This window comes from Clavelina lepadiformis, chromosome 6 (genome assembly GCF_947623445.1).
Source record: "Clavelina lepadiformis chromosome 6, kaClaLepa1.1, whole genome shotgun sequence".
NCBI classification, from domain to species: Eukaryota; Metazoa; Chordata; class Ascidiacea; order Aplousobranchia; family Clavelinidae; genus Clavelina; species Clavelina lepadiformis.
Genome location: NC_135245.1, coordinates 18,828,396 through 18,845,889, shown reverse-complemented (window position 1 = coordinate 18,845,889; position 17,494 = coordinate 18,828,396). Strand labels below are relative to the sequence as shown.

Sequence of the window (17,494 nt, the reverse complement as noted above, 5' to 3'; positions counted from 1 at the left end):
GGTCAGGTTTTTCTTTGGTCTTTTATTTGCCTGGGGTTCAGATTTTATAATTTGGCGAAATAGGAACTAGGAAGTTGATTTTAGTGCTGGTATGTGATAATTTGACGGATTTTTTTGCTTTTCTGTTGGCAAATTTCGCGCCATTATGAATGTTGATTAGATATAATTGCTCATACCGTCACACCGGTAACTCTGTAGCTTACTTTAACATAATGATAACTTTCTGGCCAAGGCTACTGTGTAGCCTATTAAGACAACAGTTGGTGAAGTTATTCAAAATATTAATGCTGTTACACAGTCATTCCAGACAGTGTTAGCCGAACAACTTTGCACTTGTTTTAAAAATTCGTCTGCCGTGTTTTTTTGAAGCTGTAACACTAACTTATGCCAAATGTTAGACTATTGCTCTGTCACAATGCCCTTGTGACAGTGATTAACTGACTGATACGAATTCTGTATAGGCCTAATGTTTCTTAGCCTATTGCCTCCATACAGCTACGTTTAGCCTAAAAATTGGGAGGCCTATCCTTGAAAAGTTAAAAAAGAATTTAAAGATAGGCATGCCTATATGTTTTTGGGTTAAATAGCCTAGGCTACTGTTATCAGTTCAACTGGAAAGCACGACAGTTTTTAAGAAGAAATCGTGTGAGCAATTTACAAAGGCAAAAACTTTGGCATGACTGGGTGCATTGAAGCCTCAATTCTTTGTTTATTATGATTTGGCATTCAAACCACCGGCTTTTTTTGTTTATTTCATTTATTATAAATTGGCATGTAAATAAAAAAGTCTTCCGTGCACTTTGATAAATTTCGTGTGTGCAGTGTGTGTGTGCAGTGTGTGTGTGCCATAGTGGAAAGTTTCTCGACTTTCTGCAGAATATTCATTGTTCAGACGGTGTATTGTGAGTGGCAGATTATGAAACTTTTTTGTTTAATTATAATGTCAATGTAAACATTTTGTGAATACATTTTATATGTGTATAAAAGTGAAGATAATTGAGAAAAGCAAATAAATCATTCTTGATTGAAGACATGGCACTTTTTCACAAAATCTGGCCTGTCCAGAGTTTGTGGGGTAACTGGGTGCAAAATAGCAGAAGGAGATTGTATTCTGATCTTCCTTCTAAACAAAAGACTATAGTATTATACGCTAATAATAGTTACATAATGTGTCTATGTATTGCTTTATTTTTGCCAACTGAATAAACAGAAACTTATCATAATTATGTAAGTGATGGGATAGAGCCTGCTACAGGTTTCTCTGTATTCCTTCTTCTGATTTGCATTTCCTAAGTCTATTTCCCTCCTGTGGTGTTTTCAGCATATTTATATACCTTTTTAACAACATGGCTGGAGCGCAAGTAGATGCAGACAATGAGTTACGGGTAAGATCGCTTAGACACCTGCACGAATTTTCTCAATTGGTCAATAAGACTTTGTATCTGCAGAACATGGTCATGTGTTTTCGAGTGTCCGAACTTCAAGTTCTTCTCGGTCACGCTGGAAGAAACAAGAGTGGACGAAAGCACGAGCTCATGACCAGAGCTCTCCAACTTGTTCGATCGTCAGGATGCAATAAGGCAGTGAGCATACCTACTACTAACATTATGCTCTATATTTATAATTGAACTTACATCAGACACGTACATATATAGCTGTTCAAAAAGACAAGTCAAAATTGTATGGTCCATGAACCATAGCCTATATATTTAGCACTTTATTCCATGGTTTCTAACCACTTTCTAATCACATTGAAAACTTTGCATTATTAAAGAAAGATACAAAACCATTATATTTAGATCCAAGCAAAAGTAATTGACTTATACCAGCAGCGTTACCCTCACCATGGTAGTGCCCCACACTATCCGAAAAATGACATGTTTTCTCCCCCAAGAAGGTAAGTTCAAAGTTTGAAAGTTTTTTTTACTGTGTTTTTGCAGTGTTTGGAAGTATTTCAATTTTCAAATAAAGTACTTTTTTCTTCAGGCAAGCATATATGGATTCAACCAAACCTGTTTTTTTATATGCAGGGATGCAGTGAATGGAAAATCTCACAACTTGAGTCCACAACGTCCAATGTTGTCATCCACACGACATGATCCAAGCTATAACACACATGTCCATTTTAAACAGCTTCCATTTTATGATAACGTGTCAGATATTATCGGCCCAGTCGCCTTGCGTACGTTTTTACTTAAATTATATAGATTGTTTTAAGCAATTTTTGGAATGAACGTATATACAAGAGATATATTGTAGCTTTATAGGTATGAAAATTTAATGTTAGTGTAGTTGATTTGAATTAAAAGTGATAATATATTGCAATTTAATCAATAACCACTTCAGATTGTAAAATGCAACAAGCGTTTTTTTCTCTCTCAAAAAATTCTCACTGTAATTAGTAAAAAGTAGCAGGATTCTAAAGTAGAACGTGCCCATAGTGAGTCGTTAATTAGTAACAGCGCTGTCTTCAATCTCCCATAGGGCCTCGAATGAATCGAATGCTTCAAGAAGAAACATTCAAATTTGTTTTGAATGATGATCAATATCGCAAACTGAAGTCGAGCTTTAAAGACAGACACAACTTTCAACTACAGTTAAGGTAAACTTCCCTACACTGTAATAATATTTTTTTCAAGGCGTAGATACATAAACATGCTTCAAACTTTCTTGTTTTAAAATATAGCTATGGGATACTTCCCAATATTAATATTCTCTTTGCTGTTATAATAGATTTTGTCAATTGGATACTTCGCAGAGTCAACCTGATAAGCTTCCACAGAATCTGTTTGTTAAGGTGTCTTTCTTTGTTGAATTTCTCCATGCTTCATCCATTCATCATTTTTTCATGCAATTTGTTACGCTTGCTTTCATGAATTTTCAGATAAATCGTTCAAGCGCCAACCTACCACCATTTATTCCGCCGACAAAATCTGGGGTTCAACCGCGACGCCCAAACTTACCCATAAACATCTCAAGCTTATGTCGATCAAGTTATGATGATTTTTCAATCGAGGTCAAATGGTCAACTGAATCTGGCAAGGTTATTTACTACTGTCACAGTGGCATTTATTGTGTATTATTTCAAGTTTTATTATTTTAGTTTTATTATCGCAAATGATAAAAAAATTTTAATATCTGAATACCAATACCGTAATGCTTTATCGTCACTAACATTGTTCATCACTGTGTCATTGATTTCTTGCCGTTCTGTATTTACAGAGCTTTAATGAAAACAGTTACGCGATGACAATCAACCTCGTACAGCAGCTCACAGTCGACGATCTTCTTCGTAAACTGAAAGAGCCGCGTGTGTTGCCAGCCTCCCACTCACGTGATTTTATTCGGGAGAAACTCGCCAAAGATCCGGACTCAGAAATTGCAACAACAAGTTTGAGAGTTTCTCTCTTGTGTCCGGTTAGTTAACAACCGTTGTCTGTTTTGCGTTTGGACATTTTTTGTTATTTAAAATGTAGCAAGAACAAGAATAGTACTTGAAAAAATGTTTAACCTGTTTGAAGCAAGGTCTATGTCTTTTGACTGGTAGAAAAAGTACAATTCAGTGTAAAAAAAGTTGCTGTAATAACATTGTGTTTGATAAATGTTTTGACAACAATTTCCACCATTGATGTCTATAACTTTCTAAACATCACAGCTTGGCAAGATGCGAATGAAGCTTCCTACTCGACCGAGCACATGCCGGCATTTACAATGCTTTGACGCTTCACTATTTCTCATGATGAATGAAAAGTAAGTTCTGTGAGTTGTTGAGAAGCCATGCACCACTCACTTGCGGACTGTATTTCCATAGCCACTATTTTTCGTTTGGTTTTAATACACATACTTTGCCATTCTAACGCATCAAATATATGATATGTTTTGTTGCACGATAAAGATTTGCAAGAAAGTTGATTAAAATGTTTGTATAACTGTACAATATGATAATCATCCAGTGAAGTGCAAAACATTTTGCGTACAAATTTTCTTACTTTTTCTTTTTAGAAAACCCACCTGGATTTGTCCTGTATGTGATAGACCAGCAGAATTCCGGAAACTCGTCATCGACGGAATGTTTGTCGAAATATTGGCCAATTCCGACTCAGATGAAATTGAATTCACTGAAGACGGAAAATGGCATGCTACTAAAAAGAACACTGAAACACTTGTCATTGGCACGCCCATGAAGCCTATCGGTGAGTAGTTATCCTGGTTGTAAAGCAAATTGTTTTTAACTTTAGCATGTCATTGTTGTGAAATATAATACGTATATTACTAAAATGAAATATAATATAATACGTATATTACCAAAGTAGTCAGTTTTGAAAATTCACAGTACAACATAGCAATGTTTGATAGTAAACAACCCAAGTTTCACTATAAAGTTGATACTTCCGCTGTTCAGCTTGTAATTGTGGTTACATCATACACATTGGTCCGTTTTTCAATTGTCAGCTGTAGTGATAGCGAACTCAGATGACATTGTGTACTTGGGTGACCGAGAAACCAGAACCAGCACATGCACTTTCAGCAAAACAGAAACCGTAGCTTGTAAAAGGAATATTGAAAAGTATTTTGAGGCGCACACAGTTGTAAGAAGGAATGCAGCCAGTGACAACAACAGCAACAGACAGTGTAAAGCGAAGTTTAAAAGCTTCGATTCTCGAAAGCGAAAGAAAAATCCGGATGGTAACAGCATAAACTCAGCATTTTTAATCTCAAGTTTTGTAATAAATACCGATTGTATGGAGACGTATTTTAATAAAGTGTATATTGTTAAAATAAAAACGCGTATTACCAAGGTTTATTTATTGACATTCAAACTGCATTCGATAAATATTTTTTGTTTGTAGATTTAAGCCAGAACCGTACGAAAACACAGGAAGAAAAAAAATCGAAGCAACCAGAAGTGATTGATCTCACTTGTGATTCGAGCGATGATGAGGATCCTGCTCCTGTTTCTTTGATCTCGTCGCCACCATCAGTGATTCCCGATGGAACACCAATGTCAGTTTCATCATCGTAAGTAACTCTTCTTGATAATAATTACTGGTTAGCTGTTTGTTACTAATGCTGAATTGTTACCGAATCTGTACCAATGAATATAGATCAAGAGAGGTAGTCAATCATGAACTAATTATCCCAAAAGAACTTTTGTGATGCAATTGCAACCAATGTTCCCTCTAAGCTGCGCGCGTGCGCAAATGCACACTGCTGACAAGGTCTCCACGCACAGAAAATCTGTGCTGCGCACAAGAAAAAAATCCAACCTGAATTGAAAATAAAATAAACGCATAATAATGACCACAGTGCGCACGTCTGATGTTGCTCACAGTGGTACAAGGGACCGCTCAGGGAGTTAGTGTGTTTGCTCAGACTCGTAAACAATTGCAGGGAACATTGATTGCAACGTATTTTTCACTTTGATAATGGCCGAACGGTGGCAAGTTTGTAGGTATTATTATTTAACTTAGAACTTTCTAAACATTCTCCAATTCCTTCCGCAGAAGGTCAATGATGTCCTTTATATAAAACAAATTGGGGTTAAAAATAGAACAATTAGAAACAATTAAGATCCTACTTCACAAATTCTAATAATACCAAAGTGAAAGCTCGCCAGAATCAAATAACAAATGCACTACTGTACCAAATACAAAGCAAGTCTGGCCTTTGATTTCAGTGGTAGTAAATGCCACTTCAATTCTACCCATGACCCATAGACAACCAAGCAATATCGTAAACGGTGAATCTTTTGGCTTTCATCTATATAACTTTGTGATTGAACGCTGTTACTTGCATCATATACATGGGATTTAGCTGTGTTATTCTTGAATTCTTTAGATGACAAATTTTTTATTTTGTCAGCAATTTTAAATACAAAAGTAAAGATTTGAAAACGTTAACTGTGGTACGGTAGTGCATGAAACAAAATCTAACAGGCCCACAGTGAACAACGACGATATTTCAGCCAAAGCAATTCCAGACGTATGCGATGGAATGGATCAGCGTCTGCATATCAGTGGAAATTGCCAACAGTAATACATTGAATTTAGAAAATACAGGTGCCCAGCACAAGTGAGCGTTGTCTCTGATTTTGCACGAGACCATTAGAATGCTGGGCTTGGACATTTTGCGTGTTTGTTTTGTTTTTTTAAAACAGCATGTAGTCTTTTTGCACAGCTTTTTTCACTGATTGTGTTTTTTGCACTTTTCACTTCACAGGCCAGGGGATGTCGGAAGCCCAAGGACACAGGGAAACAGACTCGAGCTTCCTCTATCAAATTACTCTTCCACTTCTTCAAGAAAGAGCCCTGTGCATCACAAGAAGTCCACTGTGAGCCGTCGTTCCCCCTCTCGATCTCCATACAGTCGAAATGAAGGCCCGTATTACCTTGGGTTACCGCCTTCCCGTCAAACACCCCCCATACTTAACCCATCCCCACGCATAACCCCACCGTTACATCAGTCGTCAGTGTCATCACAATCCTCTCCTATTTACCCCTTAAATGGGATAACTGCCACACCTCCACTGGGTACACCACCCATGCATATCCCTGCCATGATGAGCGCAACCTCACCTGGGTTAGTCCCCCCTAATTTAGACATGGGAATTAACAGTTTCTCCCACACACAACCACTGTCTTTCATGGGGCCATTGGGCGATCCGATTGGATTTTCGCAACTTGGTATGTTGAAAAACACAAATTAATCACTTAACTAGCTCTAGTTTGTTCATCACCATCTACTTTGTGCTAACTTTTGTTTGTTAATTGTTTTTGTCTTCACTTGTTTGTTTTTTTGCACTTGCTCAGTGTTTCTCAAACAAGTTTTTGCAACAACCCTGTATTGTTTCTAAAACACTTGGATTTATACTTCTGGTTTACTATTTAGAGATACATTAATGGACTGAGAAAAACTTCATCGCATCTCGAGCTGTTCAATCTGAACATTGGGGTTGCAGCCCTCTGTTTGAGAAATACGTTGAGTAAATTTTCCTGTATAAGAGCAAAGACAAGGTATCGTTGAGTTTAAAGTAAGGGCAGCAGATAAACTTATTTAAAATGCTATTTACAGGAGATGAGAGATGTTTACCCATATATTTCGTTGGTGGTGATTGAAGGCAGAATGATAAGAAAAAGGTTAAAGTCAAATAGTTGTGTTACTTTCAGCTCAGATGAGCACATTTATGCAGTTGTCGTTTTCAGTTTGTTGTTAGTGAACCAATCTTCTTTGTTTTGATTTGGGAGAAGCCGTTATCTTAGCCTCAGGTTATTTATGTGGTATGAGATCATGTCACAAGTTTGGTATTTTCAGGAAAATTGAGGCTAAGAACAATCCTTTTTGATTTCCAAGTTTGCAATATTTGAATTTATAACACTCTTAACGCCACTGCATTGTGTTAACTTTGGTTTTGGAAGAGTTTTTTTAATAACTATTAAGCATTATTGTTAAACGTTTTCGTTCTTGTGGATAGATCACATTTGAGTATATTTAAATAATCCCTTTTCTACTTGCTAAAATTCTTTGTATTTTTCAGATCTGTTCAACGCAAGATCGTACCATGATTATTTCTCACGAAATCCATTTCTGGGTTTTTCTCAGTTTCCTCAAAATCCAGTGTTTGATTACAACAGGACTCAACGGAGTGCAGCAGCCAATGATGTGCGGATCCATAATTTGTCCCAACGTTTCCAGGAGGAAGACTTGAATTTTCCATCCGACGGCATTTCCAGTGTAGATTGATTTATGGATCCTAGACCGTTCGCGAGTCATATCTACATTTTTGGTGTACCCCAAGTTGCTGGCCTTGTGGGTTTGAGTTGGTGGTGCATTTTGTCACATAAAGTGACATTCTTACTTATCATAAAGTGTTTTTGCTAAAATGTAAACGCTTGAATTAGGAGAATGTCTTTTCCATGCACCCATAAGATTTTCTTATTTATATGCAAGATGAGCACCACATAAATTTTAGGGCACGTCTTCTGATTTCATATTTATTGCAAAGCAGTCAATACTTTTCCTACAGGTTCCTGCTTTACAATTTTGTCTGGTGCAGATGCAGACTTAATTACTGTTCCAGTTGGCGAATCAGATCAATTAAATTCATGTAAAATGCAATTTATCTGTGGATGCTATTTTTCTTTTTGTCATTGTTCTTTTTCTTAAAGTTTCGTTAAAATCTTGGCTTATGTAAATTAAGATTTTCGCCTGTATGTCTCTGCTATTGTAGCCTGTTCTACTGTTTTGTCAAGTAAAAATATAAGTATTTCAACTCACAGAATTGCAGTAGTTTCAAGGACCTACAGTAGACCATTTTTTATTTCATATTTTTGCAAACAAGTAAATGCAAGCTACCAATCTTTACTATGTACTTTGGTCTAGTCTACACCATGCATTTAGTTAGCCATAAGCTTTTAATCTGTTCTCTAGCCACCACACCATAAAACTCATGGGAATAAGCCGTAAGAAATGGTCGCAGAGAGTCAAGTTGGCATCTCCCACAGTAAATTGATAGCGCAACCTATACACTAAGTAGCTTAGAAGGTTTCGCTACATATCGCCGTCAAACCTGAAGGAACTCAATAATTTCGTTTTGAAATATTTAAGGTTGGCGAAGAGTATCCATGCAAACCAGGCTTGGTTCTACGTTGACATTTTGTTGACACCATAATGTCAATCAAATTCCAAAATTTATTTATATGCAGCGCTGTGAACACTTACATTTTAAGTTATCTTTTGGACTAATTTCTAGGTAAAGCCTAGCTTTGCCCTGGGGCCAACCGACACATTTCCGAATTTTGACTTTTGAGCTTCGAGTTCAAGTTGTTTACATGCATTTTAGACAGGCTTACCATACGTCCCGTTTTAACCGGGACAATCCCGGTCAGTCAGCCGAAAGTCCCGCTTTGGCATTTAGTCAGCCAGTATTGCCTCGCACTACACGAATATTAGCATACTGTGATTGGTTTGTTTAGCCAACTTGCTGAAGAGCAATGCTCGATGCGTGTTATTGTTTCGTTGTGTTAAAAGTAAAAGTAATTGCTACGTCATTGTAACAGTTAATTGGTCCAGTAGTGAGTTTATTGTTAGCGCATTCGCTAGTTCAGTAATAGTAGGCTAGAAGGAGAAGGTTATCTTTTTGCAGTTAGGTTATTGAAAGAACTTATTTCGTACCGGTACTTGTTTGCATTTTCTTCTGCAAAAACCATTTGAATGTGAAAGCCCTTATCACCTGCAAAATTAACACTGACTTTTCCTGCTGTGATTTTTATGAGAAAATAAAGTCGAATAAAGACTTCTTGAAGAAAGTATTGTGTACAGAAAAGTATGATTGGACGATTATGTAAATTTACAAATGCTTGAACATTGTTTTGTTTCCTAGTAAAATGCATTATTTTAGTTTTTCTTGGTGTCTTACTACTTAAGTTGTCCCTGACGATAGGAATCCAAAATAGTCTCATACTCCTAGAAAAATATGAACCACATTTATCTGATAAGGCTCGTTCTTCTGAAGCGTCCCGGCTTTCAATCACAAAAATATGGTATGCCTAATTTTACTAGAAACAAGTTACATCCAGTCGAAACAAGTTAAGTTAATTGGAGATGATAGCCTATTGCTTATTTTTGTCTTTATTTGGAGTCATCAGAAGTTTCAAGTTACCAACTTCTACTGAGCTATATACGTTTAATTCCAAATAATGTATCCATTCTGAAACATATACATACATACATACATTCTGAAATTTAAACATATACATAGCTCCAGGTTACTCCAAGTATTTTAAATAAATGTTTGGTGTTAACCGAAACGTGTTTTGCGTTCTGAATGGCTTGGTGACTGATATCACTTGACTTAACTCAAGTTTTATTAGCCAAATCACTGGACTTGACTTACTTACTTGACTGGACTCGAGTTAAGTCTTGGTTTCGACTCTGGTTACCGGTTTCGGTACTGAAATAGTACCGTGGTAAGTTACTGCCCACCAGTGACGGTTCGTACACAAGGTGGCCTGCAGGGCTGCAGTACTTTCTGTAATTTGTGTTTAAGTTAAATTGTATTGTTTATTTTTCGTCATGTAAAATATAATTATGTAACGAAATGAACAGACAAATAAAATGAAACCGTTACCAGATTTTATTTTTCAAATCTTGGTTCAAAGTGGTTAATACTTTTTACTTTTTTTTTGTTATGTTAATTGAAAGCACCAGGGGCTTACCCCAAAGGTTTAGGTTTGTTGTCTTTTTGACTCCGAGAAGAGAAATTCTGTTTTAGCAAGTTGTACACGAAATGGTGGCCATGGCATTTCACCAAAAGTTAATAGAAAATTACAAGTTGTACCGGTATCTAAGTAACGTTGATTTGTAAGTTAGTTGTAACCATTGTTTCTTCCCATTATTGGGTTAACAATAGGCTCAATTGTCCGCACATCTTGTGTTTTCCATTAATTTTTATTGCACCAAACACGGGATTGCATGTTATGTCAGCATCTGAATCATTAAATTAGATAGGCCTAATAAACATTTTCGAGTAATGGCCGCAATTTTTTTTTGGTGGCAAGACTTTTTCAATCGTCCGTATTTAATAATGGAAATTGTCGACCCACTTTGATTCTTTGTTAAATTACAAACATTCTAGGCGTTGGATAGTATAGATTTAGCTCAGTTGAGTAGCATAGCCTATGCATTCCTTTGTAAACGTGATACAATTTTGCAAATGTTGCCTAGTTCTTATTTTTCTGCGGTTTGAACCTACACACTGGACTTGTTGTATAAGTATAAATAAATCGTAATCATAAATTAACTCGAGTCATTACTCAACTTGGCTAGAATCAGAAAAAATGAGATGGTCACAAGCCTGAACTTCGCCTTGAATTATTATATTTGGACATAAACTTTATGGTCAAAATTTCTTACACAGTGTTTTATTTGATGAACATGAACTTGTTTAACAGTTCACTAAGCCAAGAGTAAAGTAGCTGTTTATTATAAACATTATTATTTATTCTTGGCTGTTTATAATAAAGAAAACAATGAACTTTGAATTTACTGCAAATTTTTCACCATGGTTACTAATTTGTAGAATTAATAATACAGCTTGCATACTGGATGTAAGAGCATCTTTTATTATTGGTATTATGTCTGATAACAAGTACAGCTGTGCAGTACCTGCAGTAAGGTCATACTATTTTGTTGATATAGCAATTAAAACCAGCACAACAAACAATTAACCATGCAAGTAACAAAAAGACCAACCTCTAAATTTTGAGTTGATTTCATCATAGACTTCCTTAGATTTCCGGAAAGAGGCCACTACAATTTGTTATAAAAAGTTTTAAGATTTGTAATAAAATTGAGTATAACTGAAAAACCGTCTGGCAGCTTGCACAGTGGCCTTGTTTGCTACATAAGACTCAGTAAGAGAGAGTGTGTAATAGATTCGCATTTTACCATAAATGATTAAATCAAGTGTGTGGGATTGTGGGCGCAACCAAAACCCCACTCATTATCTTGGTTCTGTGCCTGTAGTAACAGTAGATTTTGTTGTATCAGAGCTTAGTTAGTTACTTTAAAAGTATTTGGCAGTTAATGATGCCATGTTGTGTATTCAGTTATATGGTTTCTACCTCCGTCCTATAATTTATTGTGAAATTTGTTTGATGTCCTATTACAGTCTTTAAAAAATGACTGTACTAAACTTGCCAGACGTTTTGTACAGTCCCATAATTTTTATGGTAGCGATCATTTCGCTGTACTTTGTATATGGTAGAAGACACAAAAGTAACAAGTTTCCACCAGGCGTTCGTGGTATTCCTGTTGTTGGAGTTATCCCATTCGTGGGGAAATATCCTGAGCGAAAGTTTTTAAAATGGAGCAAAAAGCATGGGGAAATTATGTCTGTACAAATGGGAATGAGCGATTGGATTATACTGAACAGCCTGGAAAGTATAAATGAAGTGAGCATGAAAGTGAATTTGCTATTAAAATTTATACAATTCCTAATAAAACTGTTTTGTAAGTTACTTTTCTTGAATGGTTGTTTGAAAATACCGTTCATACGATGCAACTATGCCAGCATAAACTTTTTGTGAAGTTGTTAAGTCTGCTTAAGCAGCAATCACCAATCTACATTTTGTCCAAACGAGAATAACTTTTTTGCAGGCACTCGCAAAACAACCAACCAAATTTTCAGGGAGGCCGATACAACCAGTTTACCATCAAATTGATGCAGGATATGGAATTATATTAACTGATTATGGGGCACTTTGGAAGTCACAGAGAAAATTTGGCTTGATGACTCTTAGAGGGTAACATTTGCCTAGATTTCTGATAAAGCAATTATCCTAAACTATTTGTAAAAGTGTTGATATGTAGATACCGATATTATTTTTGCTGTTTCGTATATCTACAGACGATACATTTTCGAAATTGAGATGACTTAAACATGTTCCTAAAAACTTGTAAAATAGCTTACCTACTACATATCATATATATGATAGGTTTGGGGTGGGAAAGAAGAGCATGGAAGATCGGATACGAGAAGAAGCAACTTATCTTAATGAACAAATCAGAAAACAAGGACAAAAAGCTTTTGATATTGCGGTACTATAATACATTTGAATGGTATTTTTACCTGGTGATGGCTGTTACGTAAGCCTACACACGAATAGGATCATTATGAAGCTTAGAATATTTTCTCACAGTACCCTGTGTGAAATGATAAAATTTAGCGTATTTTGATGTGTTACAGGACTTGTTGCCATTTGCAGTTTCCAATATCATTTGTGGAGTTGTTTTTGGAAAGCAGTATGACTATGACAATCCATTTTTTTTAAAAATTGTCACAGCTGTTTTAGAAATGTAAGTTGCTGCTTTCATAACATTCCAAAGCAGAAAAAACAATTGGTAGTTGCCACGCTCACAGAAAAGTTGTAAGTAAGGTTAAGTGAAATTTTGTTATGTAGCTTCAATATGTAGGCTTACTGTTAATAGGTTTGGATCCATGATGATTAATACAGCAGTTACTATCATGTCTTTTGCACCCATACTTATGCATATTCCACCATTCACAATTGCCAATAGGATGTTTGCGGCAAAAATAAATACTATCAATGGTAAATATATAAGAGTTTATTCTAAACATTTTTGTCATAAATATTTTATATGATGATAGTTTTTTTGTCAAAACTTAACAGAAAAGACAAAAACAACATTTTTACTCAGTTTGCTGTAAATTTTGCAGAAATCGTGAAGGACATCATCGATGAACATGAGAAAACATTCGACCCTGATCATCCTCAAGATTTCATTGATGCCTTTTTGAAAGAAAAGCGGATAGGGACCCCTTGTTTCACAGTAAAGTTGTCAATATTTTGTCAATGAACTGGACACTCGTGTATTAATTCAATAATTATTTAATAATTATTAATTCACTGAAATTAAACGCAGTGCACGCTTTATTCCTGCCTGCCCGTTGTTTCAATGTTTTGTTTTTCAGAACGACCAGTTAATGGCATATGCTAGACATCTTTTCATTGCTGGTACGGAAACAACGTCTAGTACCTTAAGTTGGGCCATCTTGTGCCTTGTTCATTACCCTCAGATCCAGAAAAAACTCCGCAATGAAATTTTGGAAGTTCAAGGTAGTGCGGTTTAAATGTCGAAAACAATTTATCTATTGATTGTTCGCATTCTAACAGTTTCACTATTTCACCTGTAACTGTTCGTTTCATGTAGGTGCCGGCTTTGGCTTGTTTGACAGATCGAAGATGCCTTACACGAATGCTTTCATTCACGAGTTGATGAGATTTCGTACCATTGCCCCGTTGGGGGTTCCCCATAAACTGAGCGAAGACAGTGAAATCTATGGATACGTAATTCCTAAAGGAACCCAAGTAATTATTGCGGAAATTTGACAGAACATAATGATATTCTTTTGCATACTTGTGGGTTTCTAAACAAGGACTTTATTCAGGCGTTTTCAGACAACAATCCATGTTATATTTACCGTTTTAAACCCTGCCTTCAGGTGTTGTTGTGGCAATCAAAGTATCAACAATAATTGTTTTCAAGTTGTCCTCTGAATTTTTAGGTACTTACAAATCTTTGGGCGGTTCACCACGATCCAAGCTACTGGGACGACCCGGAAACTTTCAATCCCGGTCGATTTATTGACGAGAAAGGGGAATTTGTCAAATCAAACCACGTGATTCCCTTTTCAGTCGGTCCCCGCTTTTGTTTAGGCGAACAGTTAGCGCGCATGGAAGTCTTTATTTTTCTCGTTTCGATCGTTCAGAAATTTGAAATCTTACCTGACCCAGATGCCGGCAAACTTCCCGACATCAATGACGGCATAAACGGCGTGGTTTTCACACCCAAGCCTTATAAAATCCTCTGCAAAGAATTGGAGTGACTTTTGTTTAACCAGCTCGTCCCACGCAGATGCCGATCTTAATTTAAAGCGGCAGGCAAGTAAATTTTAAACTTCTAGCGTTTTGTTGTTGCGTTGACTTTATTAGAAAATTGATTGACAAGAATACTTATTTTTTTAATTACGTCATAGGTTGAATATTGCAAAAATCATTAGTGTTAGTACTGCAACGTTTGCAGTACCGACAGTACAGCTTACACATACTATTTTACTTACACGTACACCTACTAACATTGCAATCAAGGTTACGGTTAATCAGATGCCATCCATTGTGGAATTTTGTGTCATGTGCGCCTCGAATTTATTGAGTTCAGAATTTTATTTCTTATTAAACATACGTTATATTGATTAACTTCTGTAAGTGTATTTGATGTGTAGTATGATGACCGCCTTTAATTTTTTGCACTTGTTTCCAACTTATCCTTGAAAGTGGATTTTGACAACGGTAAATTGTTGTTGCTTCATCAATACGTTTTTAGATTTTTTGGCGTAATCTTTGACTTTTCTTCTGCTGCACTTCATTTAATGCATGTTGATGCCACAGTGTTTACGTCACAGAGTCATTTCGTATTCTCATAGTTAGCTACTAACTGGAGTATAAATGTCGTCACTATTGCGTTTGTTATTTCATTGCAGATTTTACGCTTTAACCCAACAAGTTCGAAACTTTTACCTATGGTCCTATGCATTGGAGACTAAAATTCGCTCACTTAGACCCTTCCAGGCGTAAACTCAACCAGTCGCTTTCAGGCAACTCTGCTTGCAATGCTTTGATAGCTTTGCACGCTTCACTCAGCCTGACTTAAACAGCAAATCGTGACCTTATTAAGCGTATGTTTGAACACAGGTTTAACTACAGCAAATATTGTAACGCGTAGTTGGGGATTAGCACTACTACATCTTAAATAGCCGAAGGCAATCAAATTTTTTAAACACTCGCTTCATGGTAGTTTTGCTTGCATCGGTCGAGAGTAGTAAGATCTGAACGGTGGGGTAAATTTTTCCGATATTTTTAAACGCATAAGTTATACGACCGTTGCGCACAAACCAGCTTGCAATGAAAGTGATCGTAGCTGGATATTCTAAAACTGGCACAAAGTCAATGGTTGTAGCTCTCAATCAGCTTGGCTACAACGTTTATGATTTCTTTGATCACTTCTGGTATCATGGCGATAAGTGGGAGAAGTTATTGTCGAACCGTGGTGGAAGTATTGAGGATTTCAAAGAGATGTATGAGTCAGTGGATGCTGTAACTGACTGCCCACCAAACATATTTTGGGAAGAAATCCTGCAAGCATTCCCAGATGCAAAGGTAAATATTCCATTACATATAGTTTTGATGCAAAGGTTTATGTTAGTTGTGGCAATTACATTAACAGGGGTTCGCAGAAAGCTCAATTTTTCCTCACGATTTTGTTCGTGCTTTTTCTCTCACATAAAGCGGTAAAAACAGAAAAGTCTGGGTCTAGTTTTGCGTCCCAGCGCCATCTTCGATGAGCTTTCAAATATTTATCTTTTTTTTTGTATCACTGCCGAGTGACGAATGTTCGGTGGAAACCTGACAACGGTTTATTAGTAAAACAGATGAAGGTGAAAAATTTAAAATCGCGCATAAAAACACTGGCTAAATATCACGGCGGCAAGAAATTTCCAAAATTGTTTAATTAGGGTTCACATTAATTGCGGCTTTCGGGCTATCAGCAGGGTATTAAGAATGATCAACATGCAAGCAGCGTTGGCATGAACATTGATTGACAACTAAACGCGGATACCTGCTTGTCGAATCGCAGCATACTTTGTGGTCTGCAAATTCTTGTTGCTTGAGGCGCTTATATAGCCTACTCTGAAGGCCGAGATAGCAGACTTTTCAATGAAATCTTTCAGTTCAAATATTTTATAACTTACTTGTGGTCAAGTAATATTCGCCACTAATTGCAATCCCGACAACAAGGCTATTCATCTGGTGTAAGATATTTTTTTGTCAGAGAAAGCGGGCACCAACCGTCAATTTATTCTAACTGATGTGAACTTATTTCCAGGTGATTTTGACCACCAGAGACGAAGAGCAATGGTACAAAAGCTTACTTAAACAAATGCAAGCATTTCTCAACAATTACATCTACGGCTTTATGCAAATTGTATCGCCAACTGGACGAAAATACTTCACATTCTTCCGAAATGTCGGTTAGTCTATAAGTTATATCTGCTGTTTTTTTCACTTTACCGTAACCTTAAATATATAAATAACGCTAAATCTGGAAATGTGTGCAGTTAGAAGCCTGTGGGGCTCGGATATGCGGCATCCACGCGACAGTTCCGCTGTTGACAACCAAATGATGATAAAGAAAGCTTTTAGGCAACATGGGAAATATTGCGAGCAAGTACGAATGCGCAGAATAATAATTGCTTTCACCTTCTGTGCGAATCTCCAAGCTTTTATAATATTCACAACACTTACAAATTGTAGAACTGCCCTCCTGGTAAACTCCTGGTCTACGATGTCCGACAGGGGTGGGCTCCTCTGTGTAAATTTCTTGGAAAAGAAATTCCCGACAAACCTTTTCCCCATGAAAATGTTGCTGGAAATGTTGTTGATCAGATGATGGCCATACACCCTGCTTTGATCCGCATGCAACGGGAAACTGCTGTGATTACTCTTCTGCTATCTCTTGGCTTACTTTTCGGGTCTTACAAGTTATACAATTCTAACCGCAGTGCGTTTGCAAGCAAACTGTACTCTGTTATTAAACGTGGCTGGTAAAGTATTTTCCACGGTGCATGAATTATATAACCAACAAATTATTCGAATATACCATAGCAGCATGTATTCCGTTTACCTTCATAAACTTAATCAATGCCTGTTAGTTCATAATCTTGACTTTCATATTTCTGTGACAAAACTATCCTGTTTCTTTAGAAACTGCAGGACTTGTATTACCTAATTTGTAAGTTTGATACCATCAAACTAAGTTGGGAGACTTTTGATACCTACAGTAATACTATCACGCTGAATTTAGTTCAAACGTTTTCGTTATATGCATTTTCTATACACTTGCAATGTATCTTGAA

At 36.5% G+C, this 17,494-nt stretch overlaps 3 protein-coding genes across 7 annotated transcripts; all 3 read left to right on the top strand.

Annotated features, from left to right (window-relative positions):
• Window positions 1–28: 28 nt before the first annotated feature.
• On the top strand, window positions 29–8,272 carry LOC143462442 (E3 SUMO-protein ligase PIAS3-like). Of its 5 annotated transcripts, none has more exons than XM_076960614.1 (13): window positions 29–1,385; window positions 1,449–1,583; window positions 1,800–1,897; window positions 2,031–2,182; window positions 2,485–2,602; window positions 2,734–2,797; window positions 2,885–3,043; window positions 3,223–3,417; window positions 3,656–3,750; window positions 4,003–4,193; window positions 4,851–5,019; window positions 5,937–6,059; window positions 7,535–7,670. In XM_076960614.1, the coding sequence occupies exons 1-12, from the start codon at window positions 1,347–1,349 to the stop codon at window positions 6,034–6,036; spliced, it is 1,515 nt and encodes a 504-aa protein (XP_076816729.1). In that variant the 5' UTR covers window positions 29–1,346; the 3' UTR covers window positions 6,037–6,059; window positions 7,535–7,670. The 5 variants fall into 5 exon arrangements, with proteins under 5 accessions (XP_076816729.1, XP_076816731.1, XP_076816730.1 ...); XM_076960616.1 differs by having other exon boundaries at window positions 30–1,385; window positions 5,966–6,059; XM_076960612.1 differs by lacking the exon at window positions 5,937–6,059 and adding an exon at window positions 6,220–6,683 and having other exon boundaries at window positions 33–1,385; window positions 7,535–8,272.
• Window positions 8,273–10,999: 2,727 nt separating this feature from the next.
• LOC143463145 (cytochrome P450 2B4-like) lies at window positions 11,000–15,099 on the top strand. The gene is made up of 9 exons (XM_076961531.1): window positions 11,000–11,951; window positions 12,157–12,302; window positions 12,495–12,597; window positions 12,746–12,855; window positions 12,988–13,109; window positions 13,238–13,350; window positions 13,493–13,637; window positions 13,732–13,889; window positions 14,087–15,099. Exons 1-9 carry the CDS (start codon window positions 11,679–11,681, stop codon window positions 14,405–14,407), a joined length of 1,491 nt encoding a protein of 496 aa, XP_076817646.1. The 5' UTR covers window positions 11,000–11,678; the 3' UTR covers window positions 14,408–15,099.
• Window positions 15,100–15,217: 118 nt separating this feature from the next.
• Window positions 15,218–17,494, top strand: LOC143462266 (uncharacterized). The gene is made up of 4 exons (XM_076960352.1): window positions 15,218–15,737; window positions 16,465–16,609; window positions 16,697–16,806; window positions 16,893–17,494. The coding sequence occupies exons 1-4, from the start codon at window positions 15,483–15,485 to the stop codon at window positions 17,184–17,186; spliced, it is 804 nt and encodes a 267-aa protein (XP_076816467.1). The 5' UTR covers window positions 15,218–15,482; the 3' UTR covers window positions 17,187–17,494.